Here is an 18,131-nt window from a genome sequence, read left to right as displayed (position 1 = left end):
CTGCTGCATTTGACAAAGTATGGAGAATAGGTTTATGGCAAAAACTAATCAAAACGAATATAAATGGGAAAATATTTAATGTCATTTTTAACATGTACCAAAATATTAAATCAAGAATAACGCATTTAGGAGAATTTTCTGATAGTTTTTGTTCAAATACAGGCGTCAGACAGGGTGAAAATTTAAGTCCGGTTTTATTTTCCATCTTTTTAAATGATTTACAAGAATATTTAGAATCACAAGGATCAGTAGGGATAGAGTTAACAGATACACTCGACGCTGAATATTGGCTAAAACTGCTAGTTTTACTCTATGCCGATGATACAGTGATTATATCCAATTCATAAATTGATTTCCAGAATACACTACTACACTTTAATCAATTCTGCAAACAATAGCATTTAAATATTAACACAAACAAAACAAAGGTAGTGATATTCGGCGCAAGAAATGTAAGAAATTTCCAATTTCATATAGGCGAATCAAATTTAGAAATAACGGAAAAATATTTATACCTCGGAATAACTTTCTCTAGTAATGGTTCTTTTTTACAAGCTCGTAAACACATCGTCCAACAAGCAAAAAAGGGCCTATACCTTCTTTTAACAAAGGTAAATAATTCAAGTTTACCATTTGATTTAATTCTTAAGCTTTTTGACCATACTGTTCTCCCAATTCTTATGTATGGATCAGAAATTTTTGGCTATGAATCTTTAGAAATTATTGAAAAAGTTCAGTGCGAGTTCCTTAGAAAAATTACTAGTGCTCGAAAATCAACACCTAAATATATGTTATATGGCGAGACTGGAGTAATACCGATATCAATTATGGTTAAAAATAGGATGATTTCGTTTTGGAATAGGTTAGTTATTGGGAAAGTCTCAAAATTATCTTACAAAATTTATCAATATATGCTTAAACAACCAGAAAAAGATTTTAAATGGCTGAGACATATAAAACTATACTTGAATCTAGTGGTAGAGCAGATGTGTGGTTACTTCAACCTGCCCTAAATACCCCAAACTTAGGAAATTCTATAAAACAAATCCTTATCGATCAATATTATCAGGAATGGAACACACAACTTCAGTCATCTAATAAGGGTAGAACTTATGCAGTCTATAAAGAAACCCATAGTATTGAAAAATATCTAATACGTTTACCAAAGTATGAACGGGAAATAATGTTTAAATTTCGCACAAATAACACGCACTTTCCAGAAGAAACGGGACGCTGGGACGGGACGTCTCCAGAAAATAGGCGATGCATACTTTGCTCAGAAAACGCTATTGGCAATAGCAAACACTATTTATTACGTTGCGAAAAATTCAAAGAACAAAGACAAAACATTTTACAAACTTTCTGCCTTGAAAATAATGATCTTAACTTTAAACGAATTGTCAACATACAGTCGGAAAATGATCTTAAGATACTCTGTAAATTCTTATCAATATTGCTCAAGCATGTGCGTTAGGTGAGTTCCGCAGACATTAAAAGTATAGCCATTGAAAACATAAATTCATATGTTATTATAGTATTAATGTTGAAAAATGATTGTGTTAAATATGTAATTTGATATGCATGTCTTGAAATACGCTAGATAAGTCCCGCCGTGAGTACGTCGATCTTGCATAATCAATCTTGTTAAAGTATTTCAAATTTGAAAAGTAAAGAATTTCGAAGAGGTCCCGTACCCCCGACGGCACTTATGCATTATGAAATTACTCATTACTGAATTACACATTACATTATATTAACTATTACTGGGTAAACAGTACCTTATTGCGTAAATCCTATTAAATCCGGTGAATATTTATTCCAATTGCTTGTGAAACATGCAAATTTATTGATTTATTTATTTATTTTTTTTTTTTATTGAATTGAACAGGTTACACATGTGTTGTCTGAACCGAATTACTGCGTGACAAGAACAATTTGCACGAGGCATTCATTCACACAAAAAAAACAACCCCGTTGTAGTAAATAGAATTACTAGAGCGTGCAAATAAGGCATTGTGTACTTCCCAGTATTTATGTTATATAAGGTGCTAATATATCCTCACTTGAACCCCCATTTCTTTCTTGTAATGTATATTATTTTTTATATTTCTGAAAATAATTAAATGACTATTAATATTGTATTATCTTTTCAGGACTTTACAACCGGAACATATATATATATTGTAAAATATTACTTTGTAAACCCCTTATGTATTTTATTAATACCTGGGTGAATAAAGATGTTTGAATTGAATTGAATTGAATACAGGTAATGACTGACTGACTGACTGACTGATAAGATTAACGGCATATTACACTGTATTTATTACAAATAAAGTGAAATTAAAGATTGTTTCTTTCGTTATCTACTTTTATTTTCTTTACAACATAAGTGAATATGAATACAATGTCCGGCGCAATCTTTTTAATAGTAAATCAGAAGGGAATAACTATTAATCCACCCATGATATGATCCATGATAGGAATCAACTATGGCTTTTTTTATCTTCATTTAATGCAATGGTTGCATTACATGATACTCATTCTTAATTATTACTTGTTTCAAACTACTTTTAAACAGAGACATAGATAATAATAGTTATAATAATAGCTATCTATGTCTCTGTTTTAAATTAAAATTGAATATTCTTTTGTAACACAAATCCAATTCATTTAATAAGATATGAACAGTGAGTCAACATAATTGCGATAACATACAACAAACATCAATAAATGAATCTCCTCACTTCTCCCTAAAGTCTCCCCACTTCTCCCTAAATCAGCTGGAGGGAGAAGTGACTTCTCCCTAAATTTTGAACCTAGCTTGAGCCCTGATGGCTTGACTCTTTGCCAGAAAAAAAAATCATCTGGGCGGGTCCTTGTGGCCTGAAATTTTTTTTTTTTTACATAGACTGTATATCTTGCTAATTCTTTGAAGGATAACAAAATAGTTTGGTACAAATGTTCACCTTGATGGGGTGGTGTGTTGCACACAAAACTCAGTTCCAGTGCTCAAAGGTCAAGGTCACAACTTCTGATCAGTGTAAAACTCTTGTCCAGAGTGTAACTTCCACATGCATGGAGGGATTAAATATAGTTTGGGACAAATTTTCTCCATAGTGAGCTAGTGTTGCGCGATAATTGAGGTGTCTTGGGTAAAGGTCAAGGACACACTAAGGGGTTAAAATAAAAAATCTGAAATATAAAAATAGAAATCTTTGTGTTGAAGTTGTCTTTGGGAATATGATGTCTGCTTAAATAATATATCATTTCCAATCTATGACTTAAAACTGAACACTGTATTGCATTTCATCTAACATTTGAATCTCAATCAGACCCTTTATGGCAGTTTGTAACCCTTTTTTGACAGTTTGTCACACTTTTTTGTCCAACTCTATAATGTTGGTAAACCCAAATACATGGATTGAAAAAAAAAGTTAAGTTCACCTTTTGATAATTTTTTTCTCCTTCAGTTCCAGAGAAACATAAATGGTCAGAAATTAGGATAATTCTCGAAGAACTTACCTCAAATGTGACAATGGAGTCTTACTTGATGATGTTGTATGTGACCTTAGAGCAGGAGTCGGCTCTCAAAAACTTCTTTGTGGATCAGGGATGGCGGTTTTGTAAACCAGGTACATGTAATAATATAATTCAATCATAAATACAAAAGAATTTGTTAATTCATTGAACTTTTTTCTTGCATCGAGTTGAGAACATTTTACTGTTAGGTAATATCTGGTAATGGGATAAGAGTGTCAACTGTATCACTATGTTAAAAGTCTGTCAGGCTATGTTGGCATACATTTGTCAGTATGTAAAGGAGTTTTGTATAATCTTGACTTAAATACTGACCTACTGAATTTTTGTGTCGCCTTGAAAAGGTGACATATAGGGGTTACTTTTGTCGGCGGTGTCGGCGGCGGCGGCGTCTGTGTCGGCGTCGTTGTCGGCGTCGGCGTCCGCTAAAGCTTGTCCGGAGCATAACTCAGTCACTATAAGTCTGATTGACTTCAAACTTGGTATGCATGCTTCTTTCAATAACCCGAAGTGCAGTGCACAAGGACCGGTACTCTGCAGTTCTTATTTTTTGAGTTATTGCCCTTTGTTAATTTTCATACTTTAATTTTGTCCGGGCCATTTCTCTTCAAGTAAAAAAGCTATAGACTTGAAACTTCATAGGATGATAGATCTCATTAAGAAGAAATGCAGTGCACAAGAACCAGTACTCTGCACTTCCTAATTTTTGAGTAATTGCCCTTTGTTAATTTTCATACTTTATTTTTGTCCGGGCCATTTCTCCTAATGTATAAAAGCCATGGACTTGAAACTTCATAGGATGATAGGTCTCATTAAGAAGAAGTGCAGTGCACAAGAACTGGTACTCTGCATTTCTTATTTTTTGAATTATTGCCCTTTTTTAATTTTCATACTTTATTTTTGTCCGGGCCATTTCTCCTAATGTATAAAAGCCATGGACTTGAAACTTCATAGGATGATAGGTCTCATTAAGAAGTGGTGCAGTGCACAAGAACTGGTACTCTGCATTTCTTAATTTTTGAGTTATTGCCCTTTGTTTATTTTCATTTTTTAATTTTGTCCGGGCCATTTCTCCTTAAGTATAAAAGCTATGGACTTGAAACTTCATAGGATGATAGATCTCATTATTAAGAAGTGCAGTGCACAAGAATCGGTACTTTGTATTTCTTAATTTTTGAGATATGGCCCTTTGGTAATTTTCATACTTAATTTTTGTCCTGGCCATTTCTCCGAAAGTATAAAAGTTATGGACTTGAAACTTCATAGGATGATAGATCTCATTTAAAAGAAGTGCAGTGCATAAAAAATGATACTCTGCATTTCTTATTTTTGAGTAATTGCCCTTTGTTGATTTTCTTACTTTATTTTTGTCCTGGTCATTTCTCCTCAAGTATGAAAGCTATGGACTTGAAACATTATAGAATGATAGATCTTATTGATAAGAAGTGCAGTATACAGAAATGCTGCTCTGCACATATTATTTTTTTAGTTATTGCCGTTTGTTATTTTTCATATTTCATTTTTGTCCTGGCCATTTCCCCTAAACTACATTGTTCACAAGGCGACACATCCGACTCGCGGAGTTCTAGTTGTAGTGAATTTGCCATTCTTTGAATTTAGAACAGTCCATTCAAAGCTTGAGGGATTTCAATATCAATAAACATGAGTTACGTGTAGACTGAAGGGTATAGAGCCTTGTCAGTCTGCAGGGATGTGCTGGGTCTGTCTGTATACTTGTGGCAAAGGCCAGTCACTTTGGGTTCCTACAGGTAAGGCTAAATATATTGGTTCAGGACAATTATAGATATAACTGTAACATATTTTTCAACTGAGATAACAGTTTTACGCCCTCTAAATGACTTGTAAATTTCCTTAAAACAAATGACAAAATGCATAAAACGATTGCTGAATAAATGAAACACTGCTTAAACTAGTAGCATAATTTTTTTTGTTCTGGCAGGGACGTCCTATTCTGTTTACTCACAACATTCATAAGATTATTGGACAAGCATAATTCTACCTTTTTGTAGATTTAAAAAAAACTTTCATCAGATACCCTTCTCAAAAAAAAAAATTACTAAAAACTTAAGGCAGATTTTAAGTAAATTTCAAAATATCAGTTAAACATGTTATAAGGTACATTTAGATCTACCTGTATTTAAAAAGTTTTAAAGATTTTTTTATCAACTTTGACAGATTTATCAGTTACCACAGACAAAGTTGGACCAAGTGTTACTACACCACCAGTAGTTCCACTGAAAGATAAAGCTGCTGCTGACGATACTGTTGCTGATCAAAACAAACAGTCGTCTAGAATTGTTGTAAAGGAACCAGAATCAACCCCAAAAACAGATTCACCACTAACAAGAAATAAAGGAAAAAGAAAAACAGAATCACCGCAAGCAACATCAACAAATGTCAAACAACCTAAAGTTTTGTTGCCCCAATCAACTGTGACTGTGCCAAAAAGTAGTGAATCTGTAAGTTCTAAGACAGAAGTTGTAGATAAACCACTTAGCTCAAGTAGCAATTTAACACCTATCACTGTGCTTGGAGAAGATGGGAAACATTTTACTATAAAAATAGAACAGGATGCTGATGATTTGCAAGAAAATGTTGTTCAAGCAGAAAGCAGACATGATGGAATTTGTGCTAATTCTAGTGATAATGTGATGTGCAATGATAATAATAGTTTTTACGATGGTGGTGATGATAACTTTCATGATGACGGTGATGATGTTAATGATGAGTCTACTGATATGGATTACAGTAATGATGGAGCATTAGGAAATACAAGTGTTAACACAGAAAATCAGTTGTCAGCAGGTGATTCAATGGGCTCCGCTTCACTGAAAGGATCTACCAAGTCCAAAGGCAAAGTAAGTGCCAATCTTCATTTGACCTTGGTTGATATTGAGTTTAAGGACATTTTCGGAAGTTTTCAACATATAGGCAGAATAAAAACTGTTCAGTAGTATTTCTTGACACTTATTGTTAGAATATGACAACAGAATTATTATATTATATTTAACTTTGGGAAAAAAAGTGCCACCAATCTTAATTTGGAGTTATCTGCCCTTGAATCTTAATTATTTATTTGTTAAAAATAGATCATTTTAAGGGAAGATTACTTATACATATGCAGCTGTACATATGTTTATACAATCCTGTTTTAACTTCTGGGTTATCTTTTTCTTTTATTGTTAATCCTAATATTTAATAAGATGCAATGCCATATATTTTTTCCATTTTGAATAAAGGAAAGTACTTTAAAAGTAGGTCATTTTTAAAAGAAATGACTGTAAGAGGTTAAGAAAAAAGGGAAAAAAACATCTCTATAGATTTGTTCTTGGTACATCATTACATGTAGTTGCACATTGACTGTAAAGGAAGTGAGCTACTTGAAAATAAGAAAAACTAAGTAATTGTTTACTGTCATATGAATTATCTGCCCTTGAATTAAGCAAAAAAGTCCAGTTCAGGGGCAGATAACTTTTTAAAAAAAAACGGAAAAAGGTCATCACCAATTTTTTTTCGTTAAAATTTTTCTATTGATATGTTCTTACCAGATATGACAAGTTGAAATAAATTCTATGTGACAGTTTTAATTTTGTGTATATACGACATATGTCTATAATTTATTAAATCATTGAAAGTGTCCTTAAAGGGAAAGTCTTGTCCAATTAGAAAGTAAGACTTACTTTTGGACAAGAAGAGATTAGACTTTTTATAGGGGTGCAACGATTCAGCTATCTCTCGATTTGATTTTCGGTTTATATTGATTTTGCTATTGATTGCCTTTCATGTTGAACAGTAGGCTTGAGTGCGATAGACATTACAAAAATTTTGATGGATATATAAACCAAATTACACATACATGTTAACTTTTTTCATGATCAAGCGTGAGACTTTTCTTCAAAAAGAGGGAGATTTTAGAATTTGCAATAAACAAAGAAGAAAGTTCTGACATCAAAAAGAGGGAGATTTCTTTAATTTGTGAAAATACCCCTTATTCTAAGTAAAATCTTTGAAAATATGGCTGCAGAAAGTGGGAGTCTCCCGCTAAAAGTGGGAGAGTTCACATGTATGAATACATAACATATGAAAATACAGTAATCAGCAGGAGAAGCCCTCAAAATTTGCGGTATGCTGTAAGCCTTTCCATGTGATCCTCAAGGAATCTCAAGAAGTCGCAGCAAAACTAAATTAAAGATTACAAAGAACACCGAAATGATTAAACAAAACTAAACTTTAATACAGATATGCAATTAAAAGAAAAGGAGGAAAACAACAAATCAAGTTGTAGTTTAGAAAGAATAAAAAGATTATGTAAGAACAAATTGATTTGATTCTTTACCTTGTCATCTTTCAACAATTGAAGTGACTTTTTATGCTTACCATAGGGAGAGCAAATAGTCACCACCATTGTCTGTCCTTCTGACTAACAATTGGATACCTACTAAGGTGGCTACTTAATTGTTGTTCTTATAGCCATATAAGAGTAAGCATAGCCCATAAGTGCTTACAGAATGACATTGATCATAGAAATAGCACAGTTACTTATTGACCTTATTGTTCCTGTTGCCACGTACATGTAACTACTCAAATGTTAGCACTCCCATCTTTCCATACAGCCGTAAGTGACATTCTAAAATGAATATCCGGGTTCTTGTAGAAGATCTACTACAAAGAAAAATACCAATAAGGTCAACTCGGGGAGAACATCTATTTGTCACATTTTTGTCTGGAGATTAGCTTTAAATGAACATTATATGGAAGGAAATTTGATTTAAACTTCACTCAGTGATAACTCTACCTTACTTAATTTTTTAATCATCTCCCTTAACTTAAAATGCTTGATCAGAGTATAACTTCTAAATTATCAATGATAGCTCATTGAAAGTGCACAAAGTTGTAGGAAATGCAGTGTCAAAGAACCATAACTGTATGTTGCTTAGGTTTTTAATTATCTCCCTTTATAATACTCGACAATGCTTGTTCTGAGAATAACTTGAAAATTATCAAAGGAATTTGATTAAAACTAAATTAAATTCACCAAAAAATGAATGTATTTAGTACAAATGGATAGTTGTTAATGCCAAAATTTGTGGGCTGCTTTTAAGAAAGTGGTAATCTAAGTTTTTCAATAGCCTTGAAATTCTATCTTATCTCGTAACTTTTTTACTTGGAATAAAATCAATTAGAATTGTTACAATTATGATTACAGTTAATAGTCTTAGATAAGGTATTCGGATTAGATAACGTGGTCATTCCGTTGAAACTGTCAGAAAACATTTTTAAATGAAACTGAGAAAAGGAGTAAATTTAAACATGTAACTGTTGAAGCCTTACGTAGCTTTACTAACAGTGCTTCTGTTTGGATGAAGGGGTGTGGATGAGTGGTTTACTGGAAAAGTATTAATAGTGGAAAACAAATATATGTTTCAAGATTGAATATTTGTCAAAATATTTGGAAAACAGGTTGACTATTGACATTTTACATTGAAAAGATAAACTACAGTCGAGACTACCTTAGCGACCCCCTGATTTCAACGACTCCCTATCTTATCCGACCTTGTTTCATTTCTCCCAATGTATTTTCCTATATAAATGGTCTGAATTAAACGACTCCCTGTTGTATATGACAAGCGACCCTAATTGTCTGGTCCGAATGCTATGTTTTGTCTGATTTCAACGACTTTCACACCTTTTAATTGTCCTTTTATCAGATAAATAATACCTATTTTGACACCCAGAGGGCCAAAATAATTAAGTCTAGTTATAATCCAGTAGCAAACAAACTCTACACACCTCAATTACACAGTTAACATGTATACATGTATCGAGTGATGTAGCGTCTGTTCCCTACTGCCAAATATGGTGAGCATGACGCAATTGATGTGTGTGTAATGTACATAATGACCAAAGTAAACGGTCAGATTTTTTTTTTATTATAGAGTGCCAACGGAAGATTTTTTTAGGCAGCATTTTTTAAATTTACCTTTCTGTGGCTGCATAATTAATACGGAAAAAAACACAGAAAAAGCTTTGGATATGGATATGTTAAACTTTGAAAAGTATGATATTTATTTCAATGATTTGAATGCATCGAATTCCAGTTTATTTTATACCATAAAGATTCAATTTAAAAAGATTCAATTTAAATCTTAGTACAAAAAATAAAATTAAATTTTATATGATATACATGCAATTATATTCATTGAACTTTACGGACTTACAGGACTGTTGGTCAAAATGTGTTGTGCATCTCAGATTTTGCTTGTTTTTATTTTCTTTTAAGCATAAGAAATTTTTAATATTGGGGAAAAATCAAGATATCAACATTAGTAAAATTGGATGTCGTTTTTTATGTGCCAACCACTTAGGTTTTAGGAGAGTCCCTCAGAATTTCCTTTGTCTGTCCCTCTTTCATACTGTCTGCTGTATGTCAGTAGACTGACAATGGAGCAGGGTGTTCACTAGCCATGAAATCCTGAGGGACATTTTGACTAAGTTTTACCAACAACAAGGCCAAATTCCCATGATTTTAGCAAAATTTGACCCTCCAGTTAAAATCTTGAGGGTCAAATAAAGCCTTTTGGAAATTTGAAGGGTCAAAGAGTCATTGCAATGGTCAAACAGACACCCTGATGGAGTGTAGGGTATATTTGTCTAATGGACACAATTCTAGTTACTTCCATTGTATACATCTGTTCTCAAAAATTTGTCTTAAAAGAAAATCAAAGAAATTCATTTTAAGAATAATCTCTGGATATATCGCCACTGTGATTGTTTATAGAAACTCCTTTACCTATCCATTTTCATTCGCCATTTGCAGGGGGTCGATCTTAAAGCGGTACAAAATGTTTTTAAGCAAAGTAAAAAGATACCGGTACAATACGGAATTAAAACTGAAGAAATTGAAATCAGGTAAGAGCATTTTTTTTCTTCAAATATCAGTTGTATATTTTAATTTTAAAAATAACATTGTGCACGCAGGTCAGAACTTATATAATTGTGCATGATGTTCAAAACGAAATGATAAATTTCATAATACTGAGAAAGTTATTGAGGTATATGTTGCTGCAAATTCAATTGTCACCTTGATATGCACTTGCAAAGAAATACAGAGTCTGTAGCTTTGGATTAATTCAAAAATCAGACTTAATAGTGATTATTGATAAAACATCCAGTTTTGAATATGTTAATCCTTATGTTTACCATTCCAGTATATCAAAAATGATGTAATTTTACTATGATATAGTTATTAAATACATTCTCGTTGTTTCCTATTATAGTTATTAAATATAAGAATCATTCTTTACTCAAGAAAGTAAAAAATGAAAATAAGAAATTATCAATAGGTTGTGGTTTATGCACATGAACATATAAATTCTATCAATAATAATTGGTCTGATTTCCTTATATGGAAAGGATATTTTCTTTAAAATTGGAAACATTTCCAACTGCCTGTAGATGACCCTAATTTATTAGTCATAAAAGGTCAAGGTCACATTGACACTTTCATTTAACTCTTAGTCCTTGATTCTTATAAAATGTTAATACATGTTGGGAAGAGACCCCTATTGAAATATACATGTTTTACTTTTCAGTTCAAGAACTGATGACAATAGTTGTTTTATATGTGGAAAAATTCTTAGTACGTCGAAAAGCTTAAAAAATCATCTAATGACTCACGTCACAGATGTGGATCACCAGTTCAGATGTCACGTATGTGACAAGTCGTATATAACAAAGGACCGATTGGACAAACACATAGAAGTACACAGTGGCTATGAGCATTTGTGCCACAATTGTGGGAAATCTTTTCAAACTCAGTATACTCTCAAACGTCACATGGACACGATGCATTTAAATAAAGGGCCATATAATTGTGAACAATGTGGTAAAGTTTACAGTAACAGAGGACATCTTCTTGGTCACATGGCAGCCTGTCATGGAGAGGCAAAACCGTTTAAATGTGAAAAATGTCAGAAACGCTTTAGTTACAAGAAAAATCTGAACTATCATGTGTCAAAGATATGTTCTAAAACTGAAAGTGAGGCAGCTTCACACAAATGTGATAAGTGTGAGAAATCGTTCAAGACAAAAAGGTATCTCAAACAACATAAGCAGATTCATGCAGAAGGGACATTTGTATGCCCTAGTTGTGGGAAAAGTTTCCGATGGCGCTCAAGCTATAAAGAACATAAAAGGAGTTGTCAATGAATTACATTAATCTATAGGGCTCAGTTTATTCTTCAAACATTGCTCTTATATAGACCTTATCACAAAGACAGCCCTGTTTTTGTTTTCAGTGTGAAGTAGCTTTAAATAAAAAAGGAGTTTATAAACAATGTTTTCTTGTCACATGGAAAAAACACTGTTGATTTCTTTCATAAAATACATGCTTTGAGTGAGGTCAAAACTTAGATCACATCACTAAGTCTTGTTGTTTTAAATTCAATATTAATCATAAATGTTCAAAATAGTCTTATTTTAAATTATTTCATACATTGTCAAGCAGATAATATGTTTTCTTTATCACATATTCTAAGACTAGTTTTGTTAGTTTATTGATAAGAAATCATCTAAGATTTTGTATTTTTCTGTTATAGATTACAAAATAAGCTATAATTAATAAATATAAATGGCTTCATGTTTCTCACTTTTCATAATCTCACTTTTTAGCTCACCTGAGCTTGCTCAGGGTGAGCTTTTAGGATCATTGAAAATCTATTGTCTGTCGTCCATCAACATTTGTTCACTCTAGCGGTCACATTTTTGCCTCAATCATCATCAAACTTTGTCAGGATGCTTGTCTAGGTTATTACTCAAATGAGTTAAAACATTGGTCATCTCTGATGAAAAACCAGGTCACAGGAGCTAAGAATAGAAAAATCTTGTTAACTCTCTAGTGGCTTCTGTTGTTCAAATATCCTGGAAATTGGTCTGCAAGTTTGTTTTATTGATTTCTAGGTCAAGTTCGAATAGGTGTCACCTGGAGTCAAAAACTTGGTCACACTGCCAAAATATGGAAAAACCATTTTTGACCTCTAGTGGTCACAATTTTGACTCAATTGTCATCAAATTGGTCAGGATGCTTGCCTAAGTAATTGCTCTGATGAGTTCGATTGGTCAGGTGAGCGATCTAGGGCCATCTTGGCCTTCTTGTTTGAAAAGTGTTTTTTTGACATGACGGGACTGGAAATGACTTTTACAGATTGATGTTCCATTTAATGTAGGTTGATACCTTTAACTTATGTGTAAAATTTCAGAAAATTTGCTCACTGTTTTTCTAGAATCATAATTCTCCTTGTGAAAAATGACCAAAAATTGAAAAGCTTTGCAACGCTTTTCACTTAAATATGGCTTAAATAGCACAAAAAATGCAATTTTCAATTTATTTCTGAGTATATTTCTAAATTTTCTTTTGCATATCTTTCTGTTTTTAAATCCCCCAGCTGATGTTTGTAAATAATTACAATTTTATGTTTTTAAACATTTGGACCAACTTCAATGGAGTTCTTTTTAGTCATCAATGTTTTTTTGTTGTTGTTTTTTTGTTATAATAATAAGATAAGTCATATGTACCTATATCTATTAATTTTTAGCTCACCTGAGCTGTGAAAATTGAGCTTTTATTTGAGGTGGTCTAGATTATGATAAAGTGACCTACTGTTTGGCCTTTGATGTACAACTTTAAAATTTGGACCATATGTTCAGTTTTAGATGTCAATTTGGACTTCATCATCTGACCTAGGTTATTGACCAAGTGACCTATTTTCATGATCTTTGATATACAGCTATGAAATTTGGACCATATGTACAGTTTTAGATATAAAATTGAACTTTGATATCCAATGTCACATGAAGCATGGTCTAGTGCCTTTGTCTTACATCATTTAAATTCTTGTAATAAACACTAGCTTTGACAGCTTTTAGACATATCACAATTTCTTCTCAGGTGAGCATTTTGGGGCTAAAAACCCTCTTGTTTGTATTTTAAACACCATGTATGTAGAAATACTTGCAAGTAATCTTTTACAAATTAAATATTGATAATAAAAATGTTTTTTGGAAAAAAAGTACCTATATTGACTAAACCAAATATGCAATATCATCACTATGTGGTATTGTTAATATTGTCTAGGTGACATGGTAATTGTAAGACATAATGTTTTAAGATGAATGTTGTTCTAGTTATGACGAGGAAACATTCATGTTTGTGTTTTTCAGAGAAAAAAGTCAAAGGCAAAAATATTAAAAACTGTGGTGAACAATGGTAATGACCAACTTACTGATAATCAAGATCAACCAGAAGATGAATGCTTACCTACCCAAGATGATCTTCTTGTACAAAAAACACCTACTCCCTTAGCACCGAGAATGGCTGATGCAGATGATTCAGATGCGCCATGTTCAGGACTTGCACTCATGATGGCTAATGATGGTAATCCTACAAATGCTAATCAGGCCAAACCCGGTCCTGATACTGTATTTTCTATTATGGAAAATCTGAAGCATATACTGGGTGCCGTTGATACTGCCTGCAGCACACTACAGGTGACAAATAAAAGGCTGAACAAACTTGTTGTGAATGTGAACACCCTTGAATCTAAGGTAGATAATTTGACGTTGATGGTTCGGCAGAGGAATAATGAAAGTATTGTCATGAATGAGTCATATGAAGTTGACCCGCCTACAAATAGCCTGCCTGAGGAACTTATTCGCCAGCTTAAGAGGGAAGCAAGATCACCTGGTCATTTTGCGGCCCTCCTCTTGCCTCACGTACTCCCAGAATTGTTCGATACCACAAACAAGCGTTTTCTGTATAATTTGAACGGAACTAGCGGAAAGGAAAAAATATGTCCGGAAAAGAGGGAAATTATTAAACAACATGTAAATTACTACTACCCAGAGACAAAAAATCCAGTTCTATGGAATGCTGTAGTTTTAAGTATTAATGAAAGACTAAGACGTGTTCCTAAAAATAGAGGGAAATAACAACTCGCAAGAAGCTCACACTGTGTAGGCTCAGCAGAACAGCTTAGTGTTTACAGAATTGTTTTGTAAATAACAACAGGGATCAACAAGGACTGACAAGTATAAATGTGTCAATTGTCATTAATTTATATAATCAGTTTTTTCAGTGAATAATTGCGTGTACGCACATAAACATTACATCTGATATTTTAATGTGAGACATACATTAAAAGTGTGTTTATATGTACGGTATGTGTTTATGTGATTTTAAAAAAAATCTTACGTCATGTGGCTAGTTTGTTGAGGTTGGTTTTTTTTGTTTTTGTTTTTTCAAAAATTTGTAGTTAGATAATTTTAGTTAATTTGACTATAATTCGAAACAGAATTAAAATGATAAAAGATATGACTATTATTTTTGTTTTCCATGCACATCTATATTTTCAAAGTTTCCTGAATATGGTTCCAATGCAATTTTTAATTATTTATATTAAGTGTCCAGTATATGCTTCTGAATTTCTTACTATTTTGAGGCTTTTAATCATTTGTTCACGTTATACCACAGGCAAAGGCAAAATATACATAAACTCTCTTCCCCGCACTCCCTATTTAAAGCTTGCAGACTACATGTTTGATAATAAAGGGCGCAGACTTAGTTTTCATTTTAAGCTAAGGCCAGTAAGGGGAATGGAAGGTTCAAGGTGAGCTACTAGTTAAACAGTGTTCAATCTAGAGCGCGCCATTGCGCCATTGACCCCCTGAAAAGACCGCCGGCGCAAAACAAATTCAACTGTGGGCTCGATGGGCGCACTCATAGAAAATATCCTAAATGACATTAGAATGCATTCTTGTACCTGATTAAGTACATAAAAAAGGGTTCTTGTGAATAATATTAATAAATACTGAATTCAAAACTGAAGTTTGTATAGAAAAACAAGAGCATGTTGGTAAGTACCGCACTCGGTAACCCTTCGCTACGTTTTCTCGGCCGGGGTCTGTAAATACTATGTAGACTTGTTCTTCGTACCGTAACTATTACTTACTTTTGAGTCACAGTTTTTATAAACAAAACAAATCGTCACAGATAATCCAATATGTGCGTGTAGTTATAGTTTTTTCACGGTCAAAACAAATAAATATGTCATAACTTTCGGGAGGAAAAAAACTATATATTTGTGAAAAGTGTGAGTCAATTATAGAGAAGTGTGCATAAATTATTACGAACACGCCTTCATCCAATTAAAAAAGTCTTAAAGATGGAGCTAATCAAACACAATTGGCTAGAGAGTGTCTGACAATTGAGTAAATAAACTTTGATTGGTCTTTGGCTGGTCGGCACAAAAACATTGTGCATATAATTAATCAATACAGACATCTTAAGCGTGACGTAAGAACTGCTGCCCTGACAAAAGATCAAAGGTACCGGTATGTCAATATACATTGTCTTAGCACCTGTTGACACTTTGTTTTTCGCTTGGATATATTGAGAAGGGTAAATATTTTAGCGACTATTGTAAGTTTATATTCTTCATCAACAAAGCTAATTGCAAAATATGAATTTCTTTTATATATCGGGCGCTGATTAAAAAACTGAACATTATTATCAAATATCCCTGGTAACATTAAAATAAGATTCATAAGATTCTTTGAACATTATGTCATTGTTTCTTTACCAATCAGTTCTTAAAATTGAGCCTGTATCAACGCTAACAGAACTCTCAAAAAAGGTCAAAATAATATCATTTTTTTAGTGAGTTGATTGTTTTTGAATTTTGCAACCGTTTTTGGTCTATATATGGTATGTGAACAAGTAACTTAAAAGATACAATACCTTATTTGAATTTGATGTTCTTTTAAGTGTGGGACCCCCTTTTTTCTCAAATGACCCCCTTTTGAAAAGTTTATGGGCCCGAAGGGCCCCCTGGGAATTTGTTCTAGATTGAACACTGCTAGTATAGAAGGGGAAGTGGGAGCTTCAAATTCACAACAAACTATACGTCAGATTAACTTCAAATTCGGTGTGAAACATAATCTTACGGTAGTTTAATTTAAATTTTCAGGTTGCTCATATATTATCAAGTGGCCTCTGTAACATTTTATTCCTCTGAATACATTATATCAATATTATTGTTTATCTTCAATTTTGATCTCTTGATAGTAGAAGTGAGCTAAAAAAAAAAAAACTAAAAAAAAACTTATAATTTTTTGTTTTGACAAAAATCTTGATACAAATAATCTTGGGATTACTTCATGGCTACTATGGCCCCTGAATACTAGAGATGTGAGTTTATATGCTAGAACTCGGTGGCTTTGTGCTGAATTAGCCTGTCTCACAAACTTTTGATTGTGGGTCATACAAGAATTATAAGTGACCATGTTTCCTCATCTCATGAGGAAGTGGACCATTGAGCCGTTCAAATAAACTCAAAAGCTTTCATCAAATTCAACCTGAAGTAAACATAAATTATATATCTTTTAAAGAAGAGCATTTTTTGTTTGAATTATTTTTTTTCCATTCTTCAGTTTACTTGTTTTGTCTCATAAGTACATACAAAAAATTGTATGAAAATGCCTGAATAAACAATGGTATAAGTGTGTTGGTATCTGTAAAACAAAATGAGCAACAAATAAGGATAACAAAAGCATACTAATATGATTATACCTCTGTACAGACATCATAATTATAAGAAAATTATATATTTGATATATGGGCAAGCCGTAACGTTTTCTTGAGCAAGAAGCTACATTCATTGCCTAGTACTGGTTGGTTTCAGGAATGGATAAGAAGCTTAAAGCTTCCAACACAATCAAACTAAAATAAATTTGTATACACTAACAAAAATATAATTTTCACACAGTAGTAATTTCTAAACTTTCTGCAGAGAAAACAATATTTCACATCAAACAAACATATTCTTTCTGTCAGCGTAAGGTTTTTTATCATTATCAAAGCTGCATACTTGGATTGCGTCACAATGTAGTCCAGTTTGTTTGATTGGGTTTTACGTCACATCGACACAGTAAAGGTCATATCGCGACGTTCCAGGTTTACTGGTGGAGGAAGACCTCAGGTGCCCTTCCGTGCATTATTTCAGGCACGAACGGGCACCTGAGTAGAACCACCGACGTTCCGTAAGCTAGCTGGATAGCTTCCTCACATGTAAGAATCGAAAGTCCCTGTCGGGATTCGAACCCACAGCGGTGAGGGGCAAGTGGTTTGAAGTCAACGACCTTAACCACTCGGCTACGGAGGCCCCATGTAGTCCAGTTTCAGCCATATAAATGCAAGACTATGTGTTTATAAAGGGTTATGATTTGCTGTTATTATCAGTTTATTCATAGTTTCATTCACATATATTCGTTGATTTGTACAGACAATGGGCATTTAAGTATATTAAATTCTTTTGGAACATATTACCTACATTCTGTAAAATACAAATTACTTGTAATTTAAAAGTGAACATGCAGCATTGAAAAAACTGTGAAGAAAATAATTACCACATTTAGTCACTGCAAGTCATTTTGAAGTGACTCACAGTGGATTATGAATACTCCTGTGGTAAAAAGGTTGAGGTCTGCTGCAACCGTGCAAAAGGTCCGTACTCTAA

The 18,131-nt window shown here is 33.0% G+C and overlaps 1 protein-coding gene across 7 annotated transcripts in view; it reads left to right on the top strand.

The window, feature by feature from the left end:
• The window catches only part of LOC132730980 (zinc finger protein 235-like), a 70,575-nt gene that overhangs the window by 5,884 nt on the left and 46,560 nt on the right, over window positions 1-18,131 (top strand). For 5 of the 7 annotated variants that reach the window (XM_060717073.1, XM_060717066.1, XM_060717067.1 and 2 more), the window contains exons 2-3: window positions 3,474-3,635; window positions 5,737-6,419. In XM_060717073.1, coding sequence (XP_060573056.1) covers window positions 3,539-3,635; window positions 5,737-6,419 — 780 coding nt within the window. In that variant the 5' untranslated portion in view covers window positions 3,474-3,538. Of the gene's footprint in view, window positions 1-3,473; window positions 3,636-5,736; window positions 6,420-10,378; window positions 10,471-11,153; window positions 12,560-13,779; window positions 15,061-18,131 lie in introns of those variants that run through there. The other 2 variants (XM_060717072.1, XM_060717071.1) reach the window with 2 other exon arrangements.

The sequence above is a fragment of the Ruditapes philippinarum genome, unplaced genomic scaffold (assembly GCF_026571515.1).
Source record: "Ruditapes philippinarum isolate M1 unplaced genomic scaffold, ASM2657151v2 ctg162_1_1_1_1, whole genome shotgun sequence".
Lineage (NCBI taxonomy): Eukaryota > Metazoa > Mollusca > Bivalvia > Venerida > Veneridae > Ruditapes > Ruditapes philippinarum.
This window is presented reverse-complemented; position numbering and strand designations above follow the sequence as displayed.